Raw genomic sequence first — 17455 nt, forward strand, 5'->3', positions numbered from 1 at the left:
CAAACTGAGGAGATGTGGAAGGGATGGGTTCTGGGTGGAATACTGAGGGGTACAGTGTTGATCAGATACTCTCTCTCCCCCCTCTGACTCCTTGCATCAGGTTCTGATTGAAGAATTAGAGCAGAAACTCCATGCTTGCCATAACTGTGGCCTAGATTCCATTGAGGCTGCAGGAGAGATCCCAGGCCAGAAGAGTAGCAAGACACCTGTTCCAGGGCCAGCAAAGAGACCAGTGGCTGGTATGTTCTTTCTTAGGACATTACTGTCCTAAACTTTTTGTTCCTCCTTGTCTGCAATTGAAGCAATATAGCTGTGGGCTTCTCAGCAATTTCAGATGGTTGGGCTTCCCACCCTTCTGCTTCCCCTGTAGGCTCCCAGCGCCGCCAGCCACTGCGCATAGCCAACAGAGAGGTAGACTCGCCATTCGTCACGCCACCACCTCGCATGACTAGATACCACCGGAATGCCTCAAAACACAATCCATCCCGGACACCTGCTGTCGTCTTCTCTAGTGATGAAGAAAACAGTCTTGAGGAAGATGGTAAGGGAACCCACCCAGTTCATGATTTTTTGAAGCCTGTGGGGTGTGTGTGTGTGTTAGACTATCGCTGTTTTGGACCACCTTATGAGGTGGCTCCTAGCAAGGACTACTTCCATGTTCTTCTTAGGTCCCTAACTCCAGATTGTCTCTTTGTGTCTTATGGATGTGCAGAGGACTTTAGATGACCCTTTTGTCGCCCATAGATTTATCCCTCTTACTAGGGTTGCCTGAATTGAAAGTATATGAATATGTTGGCTTGTTAGCGACTAACATGCATCTTCTACCCTTTTTAGAGCTTTCAGCAGAATTGAAAGAGGATGAAACCCCTACCAAGAAGACTCCCATTTCTCGAGCTTCTGCCCACCGTGCTCGATGAAGGAGCCCTTTGCAGATATCTTTTACTAATGAGAAATAAAACTGTTTTTGTGGGAACTACCTCCTTCTGTCTTGTGTTAAAACCAGCTGTGCAACCTTTCAAACCTCCATGTCAGTAAGTGACGGAGCTGGGACTTGCAGAAGTCTAAACTTGAGTCCAACGTCACATTTGCAGGTGGTTCAGTTTTGCCCTTTTCATAAGCTGGCAGCATGTAGAGCAGTGATTCTCAAGTGGGGTACCTTAAGATCCTTTCAAGGGTGTTGCAGGATGCCGTACAACATTAGCACTGTTAGCTGTACAAACATGATTCACAAGATAAACCCAGAAATTTCATATAGAAATTCATGTTGTTAAAAACATTCTGTCTTCTTGTGGTCTTTCTGAGTTCTTTGCAACAGATGAGTTGCTCTTTTATTTTTCCAAGTCCTGAAAAGGTTGAGAACTACTGACCTAGAGTTTACATAATAAGTCGAGCACGGAGTGAATACAAATATAGATCTTTTTAAAAAAATCAACATATTTTTATTCAGAAATGAGTTGTGTTACTAATCCTTTGTTGTTTTCATTCCATTTGTGTATTATTTAATTGATACAGTGGATATTTAAAATTTTTTGCTCCTAATTATTAACAGAATATCTCATTTTACTTCTTTTTTCTGAAGACTACACTTAAAATGCTCACCCATACCAGAAAGACAAGTCTGGAGTCTCATTTTAATAGCTGTACTGCATGAACAGTCAATCAGTATGGAGTCTCATTCTTTTGAGGATTTGTTTCACACTGAAGAGTTGTGTTCTTTAGTGTCATAACTTTTGCCTTTCTTTTGTTGAGCATTCTCTCGATATATTTCACTTGCTTTCTTTGTCCAATTCTGTTATCTTTTTCTCATTTTACAAACATACTTCTCTATCATTTTGTTCTTAAAATTTATTTTGGTTTTTTTGCTGATGATCTTTATACTTGTTCTATTAGACCAACTAAATGGTTGGGAAAAAGTTCTTTGCTTTTGGACATAGAGAGACTGCTGGTGTTTTGTGTTCTCCAAGGTAAGAAATATGCTAATTTACAATATGCAGGTCTGTGAAAATGCAAATAAGTCGAAGTTTGGAAGACAACAGGTAGAGATAGGAAGGGACGGTGGGGAAGAGAGTGACATGTATGAAGCAGTGGTCAGCTGGAGGCAGGCTACCTGGGGTATCAGATGTCAGGCAGGTTGTCATGTGTCATAAATCCAATGTCTCTATTTAGTCCATGATTTTTTGTATCCAGTAGATTTATGAAGTGAAGTTTGTAGGCTCACCAGCAAAAAGGTATTTTGTAAATTCCCTTTGAGAATTAGAACTGAGAAATCGGAGAGGGAATGATTTAATAGATTTCATAGACATTAGGGCTGGAAGGGACCTCGGGAGATCATTGAGTCCAGCCCCCTGCCCAAAGGGCAGGAAGTCAGCTGGGGTCATAGGATCCCAGCAAGATAAGCATCCAATTTACTCTTGAAGGTGTTCAATGTAGGTGCTTGAACCACCTCCGCTGGCAGACTGTTCCAGACCCTGGGGGCGCGGACAGTAAAGAAATTCTTCCTTATGTCCAGCCTGAAACGGTCTTGCAGGAGTTTGTGACTGTTCGACCTCGTCATCCCTTGGGGTGCTCTGGTGAACAGACGTTCCCCCAGATCCTGGTGGTCACCCCTGATAAACTTATAGGTGGCCGTCAGATCCCCCCTGAGCCTACGCTTTTCCAGGCTAAAGAGTCCCATGGCTCTCAGACTGTCATCGTAAGATCTGTTTTCCTGACCTCTGATCATGCGCGTGGCTCTCCTCTGGACTCTCTCAAGCTTCTCCACATCCTTTTTGAATTGTGGAGCCCAAAATTGGACGCAGTACTCCAGCTGCGGCCTCACCAAGGCGGAGTACAAGGGGAGAATGACGTCCCGGGATTTGCTCGAGAAGCATCTATGGATGCACGCCAGCATTTTGGTCGCTTTACTAGCCGCAGCATCGCACTGGAGGCTCATGTTCATCTTGTGGTCAATGATGACCCCCAAGTCTTTTTCTTCTGTAGTGCTAACCAACGTAGCACTGCCGAGCCTATACGGGTGCTGCAGTTTTTTCCTCCCAAGGTGGAGAACCTTGCATTTTTCGGTGTTAAACACCATCAGGTTCTCGTCTGCCCATTTGCTGAGCTTGTCCAGGTCAGCCTGGATCACCCGCCTATCTTCTGGCGTGGATGCTTTGCCCCAAAGTTTGGTGTCACTGGCGAACTTGGCCAGTCCACTCCTGACTCCAATGTCCACGTCGTTAATGAAGATGTTGAACAGTATGGGTCCCAGGACAGAGCCTTGAGGGACCCCACTGGTCACAGGGTACCATAATGAGTGACTGCCATCAATCACAACCTTCTGGGTCCGACCACGAAGCCAATTTCCCAGCCAGAGGATCATGGTGGAGCCAAGGCCACAACTGGCCAGTTTGGCCAAGAGGTGATCATGGGATACCAGATCAAAAGCTTTTTTGAAGTCAAGATATATGACATCAATCTCTTCTCCCTTGTCCAGGTGATAGGTCACCTGGTCATAGAAGGAAATAAGATTGGTCAAACAAGACCTACCCGCAACAAACCCGTGCTGGCTGTCTCTTAGAATGTTAGCCTGGGCCAATCCCTCAAGGATGGCCTCCTTAATGAACTTTTCTAAGATCTTCCCCAGGATAGAAGTCAGGCTAATGGGCCTGTAGTTAGCTGGATCCACTGTCCTCCCTTTCTTGAAGATCGGCACCACATTGGCCTTCTTCCAGTCTTCGGGCACTACACCAGAGCGCCAGGAGTTTTCAGATTGTTTTGTGAGAAGTGGGTGCCCACAGGTAATTGGATATTTTTGTCTTTGATGGATTTTTATTGTGTGTTCATTCTGGTACAGAGCTGTTGTTTGGTTTCTCCTACATATTTTCCATCAGGGCATTTGGTGCACTGGATGAGATGTATTACATTTCTGGAGGTGCAGGTATAAGATCCAGGAATAGCGTTGGTTATGTTGTGGGGTATAGTTATTGTGGGACTGGTGGAGATGTACTGGCAGGTTTATCATTTCATGTCCTGATGTGGCCTGGATTCATTTGGTATGGTTTGGTTTTTGTGTTCTTATAGGTAAACATGGACCACACTTGCAGAAAGCCTTGGTTTAAGCAAGAGAAAGAGAGGCAAAGAGCTAACTTTGTTAGGATGAAAAGTGCTAAGAATTAGGCAAAAGGTAATTTGATATGCTAACGTTGGGAGAAAAAGTGGTAGACAAAAGCGAGAAGATTGGTATGGAGCTCCAGTAAGTCTAGGAAAACTTACCAAGAATAGCAAAGTATAAACAAGAAGGTATAAGGTTTGTGTTCTAGAAAAGGTGTAAAATAAGTATGTATGTAGGTAAATTTCTAAGAAGCAGACATCTTAAAAGAGGGTGATGCAGAAAGAAATCTAGAGGAATAAAATAAAGCAACAACTTCTGTCTCTGCTAACGTAAGCTGGATCTGCTGGAATCAACCAACAAGAGACAAATAAATGTCTCCTTCATTAGCCCAAGATCAATTGTCTGTGATTAACTACTGTGGGGGTGTGGCCATTGATAGGTGCTATATCATTGTCATCTAATAGTATTCTAGACCGCTTGCTTAAAGTATGTTATATAACTGCCACTAGCCTTTGGATTTAATAATGGGATTTTAGCAAAATTATTGACATTGCCTGGATTCCTGCAGTCCCTGGACTCCATATTGGACTTGGGGTTGAGAGACCCAGCCTTGTGTACTGCATGTACTAGCCACTATCATGACTTCCCATAGACTAATGTCGTCTTTGGTGCCAGTAAGGCACCTACATCCTGCTGATCCTGATCTAGAGGGAGATCATGCTACTGCTTACTGGCAAGGAAGCCTGTGTCATATTCCACTTGTAGTTGGCTTCATGTGGACACCATCAGAGGCTCCCATGAAGACCCATGAGACTTCATGGCCCACAAAGGTTACTGCCTGCAGGTTGCGTGGATTCAGGCATTCTAGACCTGGCTAGCTATGGTCCCACCAAGACTTGTCTGCTCCTAGAAGTCCTGTAGAGGCTTGAAGAGTCTCAGAACCTAATGCCCTGACACCATCCATTGGCTGCCATTGCCACTGTAACGCCTAAGAAACAGAACAAATCATGTTCTAGTTTTGCCAAGAGATGGCCCTGTTGCAGCCATAGCTCTACCTACCTCTCCGTTAGGCCTGTGCGAGTAGGCAGCTATTCAATCTGGCTTCAGATCTGGCCGCTTTGGATGCCAGGGATCCAATCCAGAGCTCCGGACCGGGTTCCTGCTTCGATCTGGTCAAAGCGGCTCCAAAGCTTCAGAGCCACCTTGGAGATCCAGCCATAGGGTATAATGGGGAATCAATTAAATATCTATAACTTTGTTGTTTTTTGTCTGCTTTTGATGAAACTTGCAGGGCTGGTAGCCTCTGCAGAGAGCATGAAGCCTGCCAAATTTCAAGAAGATCGGTGCAGGGGTTTGGGGGGGAACTACACCCCAAATTCTTGAAAGCAAAACTCATGTCACATGTATGTGTTACACCACAGGGAGGTGAAAACTGCAAGGGTGGTGGCCCCTGGTGAGGCCACAAAGCCTGCCAAGTTTCAAGAAGATCAGTGCAGGGGTTTGGGGGGAACTGCACCTCAAGCTGCTGACAGGCAAAACTTATGCCATAGATGACCCCGTGTGTAAGACGCAGCAAGCTGAAAACTACAGGGCGGGTGGCCCCTGCTCAGGTGATGAAGCCTGCCAGCTGTCAAGGAGAGAGGTGCAGGGGCTTCAGGGTCCTGGGGCCCTGCACCCCTAGCTGCTGACAGGCAAAACTTGTAACATGGGTGCTTGTGCAACTGATGGTCTCTGGCTTGGGGCAGTTGATTGTCTAGTGATTATTTTCTCTCCTTAGTCTGTGGTTTTGTAGGTGTTAATCATTGCTAATTAACTTGTAATTACCTTAATTAACTGTCTCCTTGAAACGTGGCAGGCTTCGTGCTTTCAGCAGAGGCTACCGCCCCTGCAAGTTTCATCCAAATCAGACAAAAAAACAACCAAGTTATAGATATTTTATTGATTCCCCATTATACCCTGTGGCCGGATCTCTGAGGCAGTTCTGAAGCGGTTCGGAAGCTCTGAACCACTTTGGAAAGCCTAATGAAGCCAGCGCTTCAATCCGGACACACTGCTTTGGACACTAAAGTGTCCAAAGCTTCTCTGGATCCGAAGCACAGTCCGAAGCCTCGCACAGCCCTACTCGCCATCTACATGAGGAAATCTGGGAGGCTTCTCTAGTTCAGCACTTTGTACCAGTGTCTCCCTGTTGACTGAGTCACCCTGTGAGATTGTCAAAATATATGAGTCCCATGGTGCTGAGTCTCGAGTTTACCGTTCTATTCCCCACCTGCCCAAGATACTGGGTTTCCAGGATGACTTAAGGAAATTTGCTCAGCAACTGAAAGTCTCCCCAGAAGAGGTGCATGGACCAGCCACCTTCTGGTGAATATGCTGAAGCATGCCTGAATTAACCTTGCTCATTGGTAACACTGTCACAGACCCTGCAATGGTGGTGTGGAAAACTTCAGCATCTTCCATCCCATTCCGCAGCAGTGAAGCAGGTAGACAAGTGCCCTTCTGAAGCATTGAATATTTTTACTCCCACCTGGCTCTTCTCTTGTGGTTACAGCTACGAATGAGAAAGTGATCTTCCCTCTGAGAAACTGCACTGTTTTGGAAATGATTGGTCAGAAAGGTTGGAATTCAATTGTAAAATATCAGGCACTTTGGCTTCTTATTTTAGAGACTGAGTGGTTCATGGACAAGGATCAGTACACCAGCATCATTCCCTGACCCCATCACTCCCTTTCACAAGCTGAATAGCCACATGCTCCAAAGGCTGAAACTTCTGCTTGGGTAGAAGACCTGGTGGAATACTAAAATTTGGAGAATTAGAAGAATTTTTCCACTGATTTTGTCTTAAAGAATTCTTGAAATAGCAATGTCTGGAATGTGCCACGAAAAGCAACAGTTGGAGGCCTGCCACATGCATGCACACGTGCTCTTCCCATGAATTCTGCAGCCCAGAGCAGTTGGAAATTAGAGAGGACCATGGTTAGCAGCAAGAGAATGAAGCAGAGCTCCGCAACCAGCTTAGTTATGAAAGAGGATTAAAGGAGCTGGCATATGCTCACAGAGGACAGGAGAACAGAAGTTCTGTCTCTTTGGTTCATTTGCATGGTGTTTGCAGTCCCTTGGTTGCAGTGCAGTGTTGAGGGTGTTTGGGTACCTCCAGCTGTTGAACTGGTTTCCACGCAGGTCTTGTTTTTGCCTTCCTCAGAAGCACTGGGTGTTGGCTGCAACCAAGGATGGGGATTTTGACAGGGGTGTGCTGATTGAGCTTTTTAGTGCCAGCAGGAGAGAGGTTCCTGGTGAGAGGGTCTTGCTCCTCCATTCAGAACTAAACTAGATGAGATCCTGAGGTCCCTTTCAGACCTATAGGATATACTACAAATGGAAGAAAACCACATCTGACTACCTTCTTTCCACAAGGTCAATGGAAAACCATCTTCATGGACACCTCCCAGTAGTCAAAACCATACCTTGAACCACTATACTGACTTCTTTTCTTCCTAATGCAACAGTGAAATCCTCTACAAACACAATGACTACTCTCAGAGAGACTCACCAATCACTCCAGGAGAAAAGTCATACAGCCTTTAAGATCCAATAACAAAACAACAATCAAACAGCAGGCAAAGGAGAGCCATAGTCCTCAAGTTTGCAGACTATCAATAAATCAAACAGACAGCTGCATAACAACAACCATAAAGAATGTAGGAGAGTTCCCACGCCAATATTCACGTTTGAACTCAAAGACATCAATTATTTTCCGTATCAGCTTCAAGATAAACCATACAAACTGATCCCCTTTTCCCCACTTTACGAACATTTTGGTTCCTAAGATATACAAACATGGAAACATTGGTAGACCCATCATACCAAACTAGGGGTGCACCGATAGAGATTTCGGGGGCCAATACCAATAGCCAATTTTTGAGGAGACATATTGGCCAATCCCGATCCGATTTCAGAGGAGGAAGGGGTGTGGGGGGCAGATTGAGGGCCCCATGGTGAGGGAGGGAGTGGAGCTGGGGCTGGTGCTGGGGCAGGCACTGCACAGCTGGGATGGGGTGTGGGATAGAGCTGCGGCTCATCTGGAGGGGGCAGGGAAAGGGGGACTCCCACCACTGTGTGCACCCCAGATCTGCATGCAGAGCAGGCTGGGGCCAGGGTGGCACTGAGCTCTTCTCAGCAGGGGCTGGGCAGGTGGTGGTGGCGCTTGGGAGGGGGGTTATGGAGGGGGGGTCTGCAGCCACCCCAAAATTTGCCATAGCTCCCCCCAACCTGCCACTCCATGCCTGCCCCACCCTGCCCCAAGCACAGCCCAGCCCAGCCCAGCCCCCACCAGGAAAAACCTGGTGCCACCCTGGCCCTAGCCTGCAGCGGCAGCCTGCCCTCACCCCATGCAGATTTAGGGGCACATGCCCCCATGTCCCCCTGGGATGTGTGCAGCAGTGGGAGCTGCCCATCACGGCCCCCAGATGAGCCATAGCTCCATCCTGTACTCCACCCAGCTGGGCAGTGCCTGCCTCAGCCCTGCTCCCACCCTCACATGGGGGCCTTGATCTGCCTCCCTACACACCCCTTCCCTCCCATCTCCCCTTCCTCCACTACAGACTTACCAGCTGGATGCAGCTCTCCACACTGCTGGGCTGTACTCCTTGATGGCTACGTGCTGCGCTCTAGCTGCACACATACATTGGGTATTTATTGGCCACATCAGGCAGAAAAAGCCCATTTCCAATGCCGTCAATTTTCTTTATATCAATGCCAATCTGATATTAGACCGATGTATCACTGCACCTCTATACCAAACTGAAGAGCTATTGGGTTCATAAAACCTATCATTAAACTGCTTGTCACAAGATGCAACAGACTTTTTCACCAAGAACATTAACTACTTCCAGAAGTCTGTAGAAGGCGAGACTAGGGGAGGATTTGGTAAATTCTCAAATACCCAGAGGGCAATTTATAGAGAAGACAGGGATGGGCTTTTCTCTGTGGCTGTAGGGGACAGAACTAGGAGTAATAGTCTCAAGCTTCAGCAGGGCAAATTCAGGGTGGAGTTTAGGGGGAACTGTCTGACTAGGAGGGTGACCGAGCTTTGAAACAAGCTACCTAGAGAACTTGGGGAACCTTCATCCTTAGAAGGTTTCAAGAGCAGGTTAGATAAACACATGGCTGGGATAGTCTACTTCCTCGAGCAAGGGGCTGGACTAGATGACCTCTTGATATTCCTTCCAGCCCTGTTCTCCTAATATTTAACCATCCTCCTGAAAAGGCCATACTTGCAGCTGTGGAAGTCACCAGTCTATCTACTAATATCATAGAATTATAGAAAGTGAGGGTTGGAAAGGACCTCAGGAGGTCATTTAATCCAACCTCCTGTTCAAAGCAGGACCATCCCCAACTAGATCATCCTAGCCAAGACTTTGTTTACTGGGATCTTTAAACCTCCAAGGATGGAGATCCCACACCTTTTCTGGGTAGCCTGTTCCAGTTCTTTACTGCCATCCTAGTGAAAGTGTTTTCCTGACACCTAACCTAAACTTCTCTTGCTGCAACTTGATACCATTGTTCCTTGTTCTGTCATCTGCCTTCACTGAAAACAGTTTAGCCTAGAGGTGGGCAAAACACAGCTTGCCAGCTGATTGGATCCAGCCCGCAGTTGCCCCCACAGCACTCCACATGGGGCCAAGACTGGCCCATGGCAGCCAGCACTGCTCCTGACCACGCCTGCCCCAGCCCCGGCCAGTGGACAGAGCTTCCAGCAGGGCTGTTCCCAGTGCAGCTGCAGCTGCCCAGGTGCTACTCAGCTCCCCTTGCCCCCAGTGGCCACCCTTGCTCCTGCCCCTGCCCCTGCCCCTGCTGCACCACTGCATGATGGGGGGAAGCTGGAGCTGGCCAGGGGGGACTAGGGGCACAGGCAGCAGAGCTTGCCCAGGTGGTGTGGTCTCTAAAGTGTTCCACATGGGGCTGAGTCCTGCCCCCTCCCACCCAGGGCAGCCTGGGCTGCACACCTGCCTGGCCAGAACATACAGTTTATGAGTAAGGCTGCTCCTGGTGTGGTTACAGCCACCTGGGTGCTGCTCAGCTCTCCTTGCCTCCAGCAGCAGCCCCTTCTGCTTCTGCCTGTGCTGCGCCACTTTGGAAGGGGGGAAAGCTACAGCCAGATAGCTCCTGCTTGAGGACAGGGCTCTGGCTCCAGCTCCTGGCCACCTTCCACCTGCCGCCAGCCTGCAGGTAGCTGTTCATCATGCCAGGTGAATGGAGCGAGTGGAAGGGGAGCTGGAGCTGGAGCCCTATGCACTGGGACAGGAACTGCCTGACTAAAACTTCTTCCTTGCCAGGGTGGTGCAGTAGGGGCAGAAATAGGAGAAGGATCTGCCGCTAGAGGTGAAGAGCTGCTGGGAGCAGCCCTGCCAGTACGCTGTGTGCACTGACTGGAGCTGGGCTGGGGGGCACAGTCAGAAGCACATTGCAGGCTGCCATGAGTGGGGCTCAGCCACATGCAGAGTGCCATGGGGGCAGCTGCGGACTTCACCGCCCGAGCAAGCTCCACTACACGCCCACCTCCACTCACCCTTGGCCGGCTTCAGCGTCCCCCACAACCCAGAGCGGAGCAGAAGGACAAGCTGCCACAGAAGGCGAGGGGGGCCAAGCAGCACCCAGGTGGCTGGAGCCACACTGGGAGCAGTTCTGCACACTAGCCAGGGCTGAGGCTGGCAAGGGCAGGCAGAAGCACAACAGTGGCTGCCCTGGGCCTGCCTCAGCCTCGTGCAAAATTCTGTGGGGGCCACTGCAATCCGGATCCAATCCACTAATGCGCCAGATCTGGCCTGCAGGCCATATTTTGCCCATCCCTGCCCTAGTTACTGTCTCAGCCTTTCACTTGTCCATTGATAGGTAGCACACATTCTCTCAGCCATCAGCCCACTGTTTTCTGGGGACTTAAAGGTCTTTCTCTTACTGGTTCAGCATTGTTACACTTGCTGGCACCACATCTGAATGAGACCTGAGTATTGTGATAGACAATAAAATGAACATGAACCACCAGTGTGATGCTGTAGCTGGCACAGCTAATCAAACACTACCATGCATCTAAGGCATCTCGAGCAAGGCTAAGGATGTCACCCTCCCTCTACTCACCCTTGGTGAGACCACAGCTGGAGTACTGCATACAGTTCTGGGCACTGCACTTCAGGAAGCTTGTAAAAAACCTCAAGAGAGCCCAAAGGAGGGCCATGTGCATGGTTAGAGGCCTAGAAACAAGGTCATATGAGGAGAGGCTAAAAAACATGGGACTGTTCAGCCTGGAGAAGGGAAGATTCAGAGGAGACTTGGTGGCAGCCTATAAATATATCAAGAGTGTACATTAGGGCCTGGGGGAGCATCTGTTTACCAAAGCCCCCAGGGAAGAACAAGAAATAATGGGCACAAGGGGTCATCTGATCCCAGCCGTCTTTCCTGCCCAGGTGCCGGGGGGCTAGACCTGATGATCTGTAAGGTCCCTTCCAACCCCTAACAACTATAATGACCTAGTTCCACGATGAGACCCAAGTCTGACGTTCACTGATGAGAACTCACTTTGAGCTCACAGCAGCCTGTGCACCTTTTTATGCCTACCTATAACACCAGCCTTCATGGACGCTATGCAATCATATCAGCAGAAAAGGGGTTGTGAAAAAGATCAAAGGCCTCCCAGTACACCCCAATGATCTTCCAAGGTCCCTTCCGGCCTTACAATCTATGAACCTATGAATCTCCCTTGCATTACCTTCTACATAGACATATAGTGACTTTTGAGGATCCTGAAGTTTCTTCTCAGTGTAGATGCAGACTTTAATTTGGGATAGCAAATCAACTTCCCTGAATTTTTCTTGAGGGCTCACTTCTCCTAAGGTTAAGCTTTGCTGCATTCGGTCAATGTCAAAGAGAAAAGTGGCCTGCTACCTTCTTAGAAATAAATCTTTAAGGAAATCTCCATTGTTTGCAAAAACTCAGAACCATTTGGCTTCTGGAGAAGTAAGACTACAGCCCATCTATGATCAGGACCTCTTTTGCAAGCTTAGAAATGCAATTAAGGTACAGTTACAATTCCTTTTATTATCATCAGCCAGTCGGAAAAGAGGCAAATGACAAATCTATAGCCTGGTCTTTTATCATCACACCCCAAAAGCAGAATAGCAACCATTCCAATGCCTGTTTAGCTGTCCTCACAACATAATACATATTTTTACCATTCAAGAAGACACAGGAAATGACATGCAAGCTGGTAGCAGATCTTTAATTTGTATACTTCTCCCCTTTCCTCTCTAGTCCATACCCTGTGTTTATAGATGGGTTAGCTTAATAGATGTTCCCTAGTTCTTTTTATTCAAACTTCTTTGTTTCATTAAATTTTTGGAATTTAACAGAAGCAGTTCCCTCATAGACTTGGAAGGTATTAGTTCAATTAGTTTGAATTTATGTTCTTGTGAAAGTTAGTTTTGGAGGCCAGGATTTCTTATCTCCTTCCCTTACCATCATGGAATGATGCTTACCATCACCCTGTTTTCTTTTTGCCTTGGTGTATGGTGTTCACTAATAAGGCTGTTAGGTTTTTAGTAGGGCTGGTGGGCACGCACAGACACAGACATATGCAAGCAGCTGCAGCCTGCACACTGTGTGTAGAGCAGTGCCACACCAGGAAGTCTGTGGAGGGGGAGGGATGGGGAGAGAGAGAAGGGGTGGGGGTGCAGATCAAGGCCCCACAGTGAGGGAGGGAGTGGGGCAGGGGCAGGCAGGGTGAATGAGACCCAGGGCCAGGGTGGGTCTTCCAGGGGTGTGGGAGGGTGTGGCTCCTTGCTGCTGTGTATACATCCCTGGAGGAGGGATGGGGGACACATCCCCCTGGATTTGTGCGTGGGGCAGAAGCGGGTTGCCTGCTGCATGCTGGCTGCACCACACATCCCCTGCTCACCCAGCAGCGGGAAGCACAACATGGCATCACATAGCTCCCAGGGCAAAGGCAGCAGGGCAGACAGCCCCAGCCCACAGCGGGCAGCCTGCCTCTGCCCCACACACAAATCTGGGAGGCCATGTGCCCCCCATGCCTCCACTGGGAGTGAACTCAGTGGTGGGGAGCTGCCTCCCCCCTACACACACACACCCCAGGTGAGCCACCCATGGCTCTGTTCCACTACCCAGCCCTCCCTCTGCCCCCACCATTCAGTCCCATTCAACCCAGCGCCTGCCTCTGCCCCTGTCCTACTCCCTCCCTCACTGTGGAGGCCTCAGTCTGCCCCTACCACCCTTTCCCTCTCCTCCCGCCCTTCCTCTCCACAGACTTACAGGAGCAGCACTGTCTATGTGTGTGTCTGTATCTTTGTTTGTGTGTCTGTCTGTCTGTCCATTCCTCACTCCCAAGCCACAGCCCCCCAGCCCTGCTGCTGCCCCTCACTCCTGACCCACAGTACCCCTGCATCCTGTCAGGGTGTGCAAGGTTTCCCCCCTTCCCCAGCTTCCAAACCCACTGCACGCTCACCCCCTACCGTACATTCCACACTCACCCCCACAACTAATTAGACCTGCATAATTTAGCATAATTTTGAGCTTTTCTGCACATAGTTTTGAGGTTTTTAGCTGTGGGATTAAAATAGCGATTAACTGCGACTAATTTTTTTAATTGCACAACTAATTGTGATCAAATTTTTTAATCATTTGACAGCCCTAGTTTTTAGATAAACTGACAAATAAAACACAAATACATGTATTAAAAACTAAACTACACTTGGTTGCCTCAGCTATTTCTATTAATATGAATAAGGTATGATATAGTATGTTTGGATTTTCTAATTTAAATCCTTTTATAAGATTTTCTAATTCAAGGCCTTTCAGGTTTTTGTGCTATGTTTGATCTTATCTATTATTTGCTTTCTTTCCTTTGCTAGATGTCATGTCTGTCTGGAAAGGTTCAGTCTGTGGCTACTCAGAAACTGGTTTTGGGGATTTCCTGCTTTATGCCAACCTACAAAGTATGGCTAGGCCCCTTGAAAATGATGAGTTCTGGCAGTAAGTGATAGGTTACCAGCAGGGATCCAGGTTTCCCATTTCCCATGGAAAATCAGAGAAAACCATGGATTTACCCCCTTTATCAGAGAAAAAATGATATTTCCTTTTAGCAGAGATACCCGTGGATTTCCCAGAGTGGCAGAGTTCCAGCCTGCAAGAGCTAGTTGCAAAAATGATGGCAAACCCTCAACCTTGTCCGGAGAGGGAGGGAGAAGGGGAAGGGCAGGGCCTGAGGCTTTTGGTCACCCAAGGCTTGGCTCAGGATCACTGTTCTTCCTGGAGCCTAAGGTAAGTGGGGCTTGCAGGGGGCTGGGGGCCCCCTCTGGCAGGGCTTGGGGGTTGCGGGTCAGGGATGGTTCAATTCCAGTTTGACTCCAAGTTGGAGCAGGGGGCAGTAGAACAGACACCCAGGGAAGCTGTGAACTCTCCTGCACTGGAGGTGTTCAAGAAGTTGGTCAACCACTGTTCAGTGTCAATGCTCCTGCTGAGACTCAACCCTGGACAGTCCTAGCTACAGGTTCTCTGGCTCAGGGTCAGGCTGATGCTACATTGGGTTCAGGAATGAATTTTCCCCTGGTCAGTTTGGTACAGACGAAGGTGGGAGGGTTGCCTTCCTCTGCAACAGGTGCATGGCCTCTGCCTAGAATCTCACAACTGTTGGACCTGTGTCCTGGCAAGTGAGGGGAGCAGCAAAAACTCTCATTTTTCCATGATGAAAAACCTAAAATCAAATGCCAAAATTGATAGGTATTTAGAATTTATTCTATTATAGTGACTGAAGCACTAGCAGGCTTCCAAATTGCTTTAAAATTGTAAATATATTAGTAAAATATTGTGTTCAACTGATACCCAGCCTTTTGTTTTGATCATGGATTTTGGGGGTTTAGTCAGAGAATTTGCAATTTTTTATCCGGCAAAACTAGGATCCCTGTTAATGGGAGAAACAAGACAGGACAAGATCTATTTCACAGCTGTTTGTCCTTATTGGAGTGATCGAAAAGCTCAGTGCTATCAGCCCTGGATGGTCAGCGACTATCCAACTGGAGGTCAAGCTGTGTAAAACTATGCTTTTAGAATCCTAGGTGAAACTGCCCTCAGTGATACAGGGCCATTCCCCCAGCGTTCAGGCTACTTCTGTAGCCTTCATGAAAAATGTTTCCTTGAGTGACAGCTGCAGGGTGCCCACCTAGAGCTCAATACATACCTTTAAGCATTATGTCATTGCTGAAGTCCCAAGGAAGATGTAATGTTTTGTTGGATGTGTCTATAGCCTCTGTTATGTAAGACCAATCTCCTGATATGTGCTTTGGAATGAGATTGTATATGTAAGCAATTACTCAAAGGAAGATTACGTACTGGTGGTCTTTGAGCTGCATTTTCCATATGCTCATTCACACCTTGTCTTTCCCCTCTTTTTCAAAGTCAAATACACCAGAGGTAACTAATGAAAAGGAGGTATACTTTGCCGCATATCCTTGTAGTGTCAGGCAGGACTGGAGTGCACTCCATAGGTGCTGGTAAAGCAAAAGTCTTCAGAAGCATCAGACACTCCCACCATGAGAATGTGTTTGTGGACCCCACATCTGACAGAACAGCCATTTACTGGTTAAGTAACCTTTCTTTTTGTACATTTCATCCTGGAGACTCTTGTGTGAGTATTGTACTTACCTTTTATTCAAAATAAGTATTGCTGATAATGAGAGAATGTTTTTTACAGAATTCTATGAAGTTTTCTGTTTCTTCCCTCGAGTCCAAAAGGGGAACTGCACCAGGTCTTTCTTCCCTTCCTGACTTTGCATTTGTGTCAAAGGCCATGTCTTTTGTTTTCATCCCTGATTTCCCTAGTTTCCTCAATATTTTTATATGATCTTTTGACATCATCCTGAATAGCCCCAGTTGCTGGGGGGTTCTTGGATTACCGTATCTTTTGGGGCATGGTGACTTGAACCATCTTGCCCTCCCCAGAGAATGTTGTTTAAACCCATTACTGTGAGGTCTAACCTCTTCTTTTCTCTGCTTATGTTGTATAGTTTTTTTTCATTTTAGGTAATGACTGAGGTATCAGGTTGCGCAATGCTCCAAGATGTAATTTCTCACAGTCACTGGTTTCACATGGCCAGCCATGCGGGGGAATAATCTGTACTGCAGGCACCAAGCAGGTTGCATGGAAGTTGGATTGTACTAGCTGGTATTCAAAAGCCTCCAAGAAACTAGGGCAGGGCTGTTTTTGTTGTTAAGCTGTACCCCTTGCAGGTTAGCTTAACAGAACAAAAAACCTGGCCTCAGTATCAGTGCTGCTCATTTCTTTTCATGGACAGAAAGATGAAGAAATGTTACTAATGTGCACTGTTGCTTCTTCTCTTCTTTTGAGGAGTCCTGGCAGCTGCACCAAAAAGTGCAGCATAACTGGGAGGAGAAACAAGACAGGACAAGTGTCAGAACTCCGGCTGTTACCTGACTCTGTAGGGCTGGGTGCTAATTTACTGCTGTCCTCAGCAAAGGCAGCAAGCAGCCCTTGGGAGAATGTGCTGTTTCTTTCAACATTTGTATCAGTTACTTTGCTCAGTGATATGGAAACAAGGCAAGATGGGGCAACTCTTAACCTAGTGTTACTGCTGCCCCTTAGCTCTGCCCCACAACACAGCTATTCCTGTGCTCAGTGCTATTTCTCCCTCTCCCACACCAGCTCTGCAAACTGTTTTCTCTTTGTACATCCAGGCACACTTCTGCACCTTGGTCTCCAAGCAGTGAGTTCATTGTCTCACACAGATAGTGGGAAACCATTGTAAAAGTGAAAAGTAAACTAATGGGGAAAGCTAATCAGCTGAAGATTTAGGAGGTTGTAATTTGCTGCTTTGCTGTGCCCCTTATTGTGTGCCTGAGCCTGAGAAAGTGAGTTCAACCTAGTGCTTCCTTAGCTGAGATCCGTCCAAGACTGGTTGCTCTGGAAACTCAGCTTGGGATCACCAGATGTTGCATGCTGAGTAATAGCTCAAGACAACCACAAGGGCCCTGTGCTCTGCCATTACTGATACTGGGATTCATGCTCTAGTGTGCCCCCTGCAGGTGTAGACAAGAGCTGGAGCACTGGCACTCCTGGTGAAACAAGGTTTCTGTGCGCTCCCTGATGCAGAAACTCTGCAAAATATGCTTTAAAAAACTAGAACTGGAAGTCCCATTGGCACAGCACCCTTCCCACAAACTTGGTGTTTGCTATAGTCAGACAGTTTGGCTTTGACAGAATTGGGTTCGCAATTGGGAACTGCCCCCTGAGCAGATCAGTGTCATAACCGTAACTGCCACTGGCCTCTGAAAACTTTCCCTGTG

General features: G+C 47.6%; 1 protein-coding gene across 2 annotated transcripts in view; it reads left to right on the top strand.

The window, feature by feature from the left end:
- The window catches only part of NCAPD2 (non-SMC condensin I complex subunit D2), a 52113-nt gene extending 51140 nt beyond the window's left edge, over positions 1 to 973 (top strand). For both annotated transcript variants that reach the window (XM_090054637.1, XM_090054647.1), the window contains exons 28-30: positions 101 to 239; positions 371 to 541; positions 835 to 973. In XM_090054637.1, coding sequence (XP_089910763.1) covers positions 101 to 239; positions 371 to 541; positions 835 to 917 — 393 coding nt within the window. In that variant the 3' untranslated portion in view covers positions 918 to 973. The remainder of the gene's footprint in view (positions 1 to 100; positions 240 to 370; positions 542 to 834) is intronic.
- Positions 974 to 17455: the final 16482 nt, after the last annotated feature.

This window comes from Crocodylus siamensis, chromosome 1 (assembly GCF_052110815.1).
Source record: "Crocodylus siamensis isolate JL-2025a chromosome 1, ASM5211081v1, whole genome shotgun sequence".
In the NCBI taxonomy this organism is placed as follows: Eukaryota; Metazoa; Chordata; order Crocodylia; family Crocodylidae; genus Crocodylus; species Crocodylus siamensis.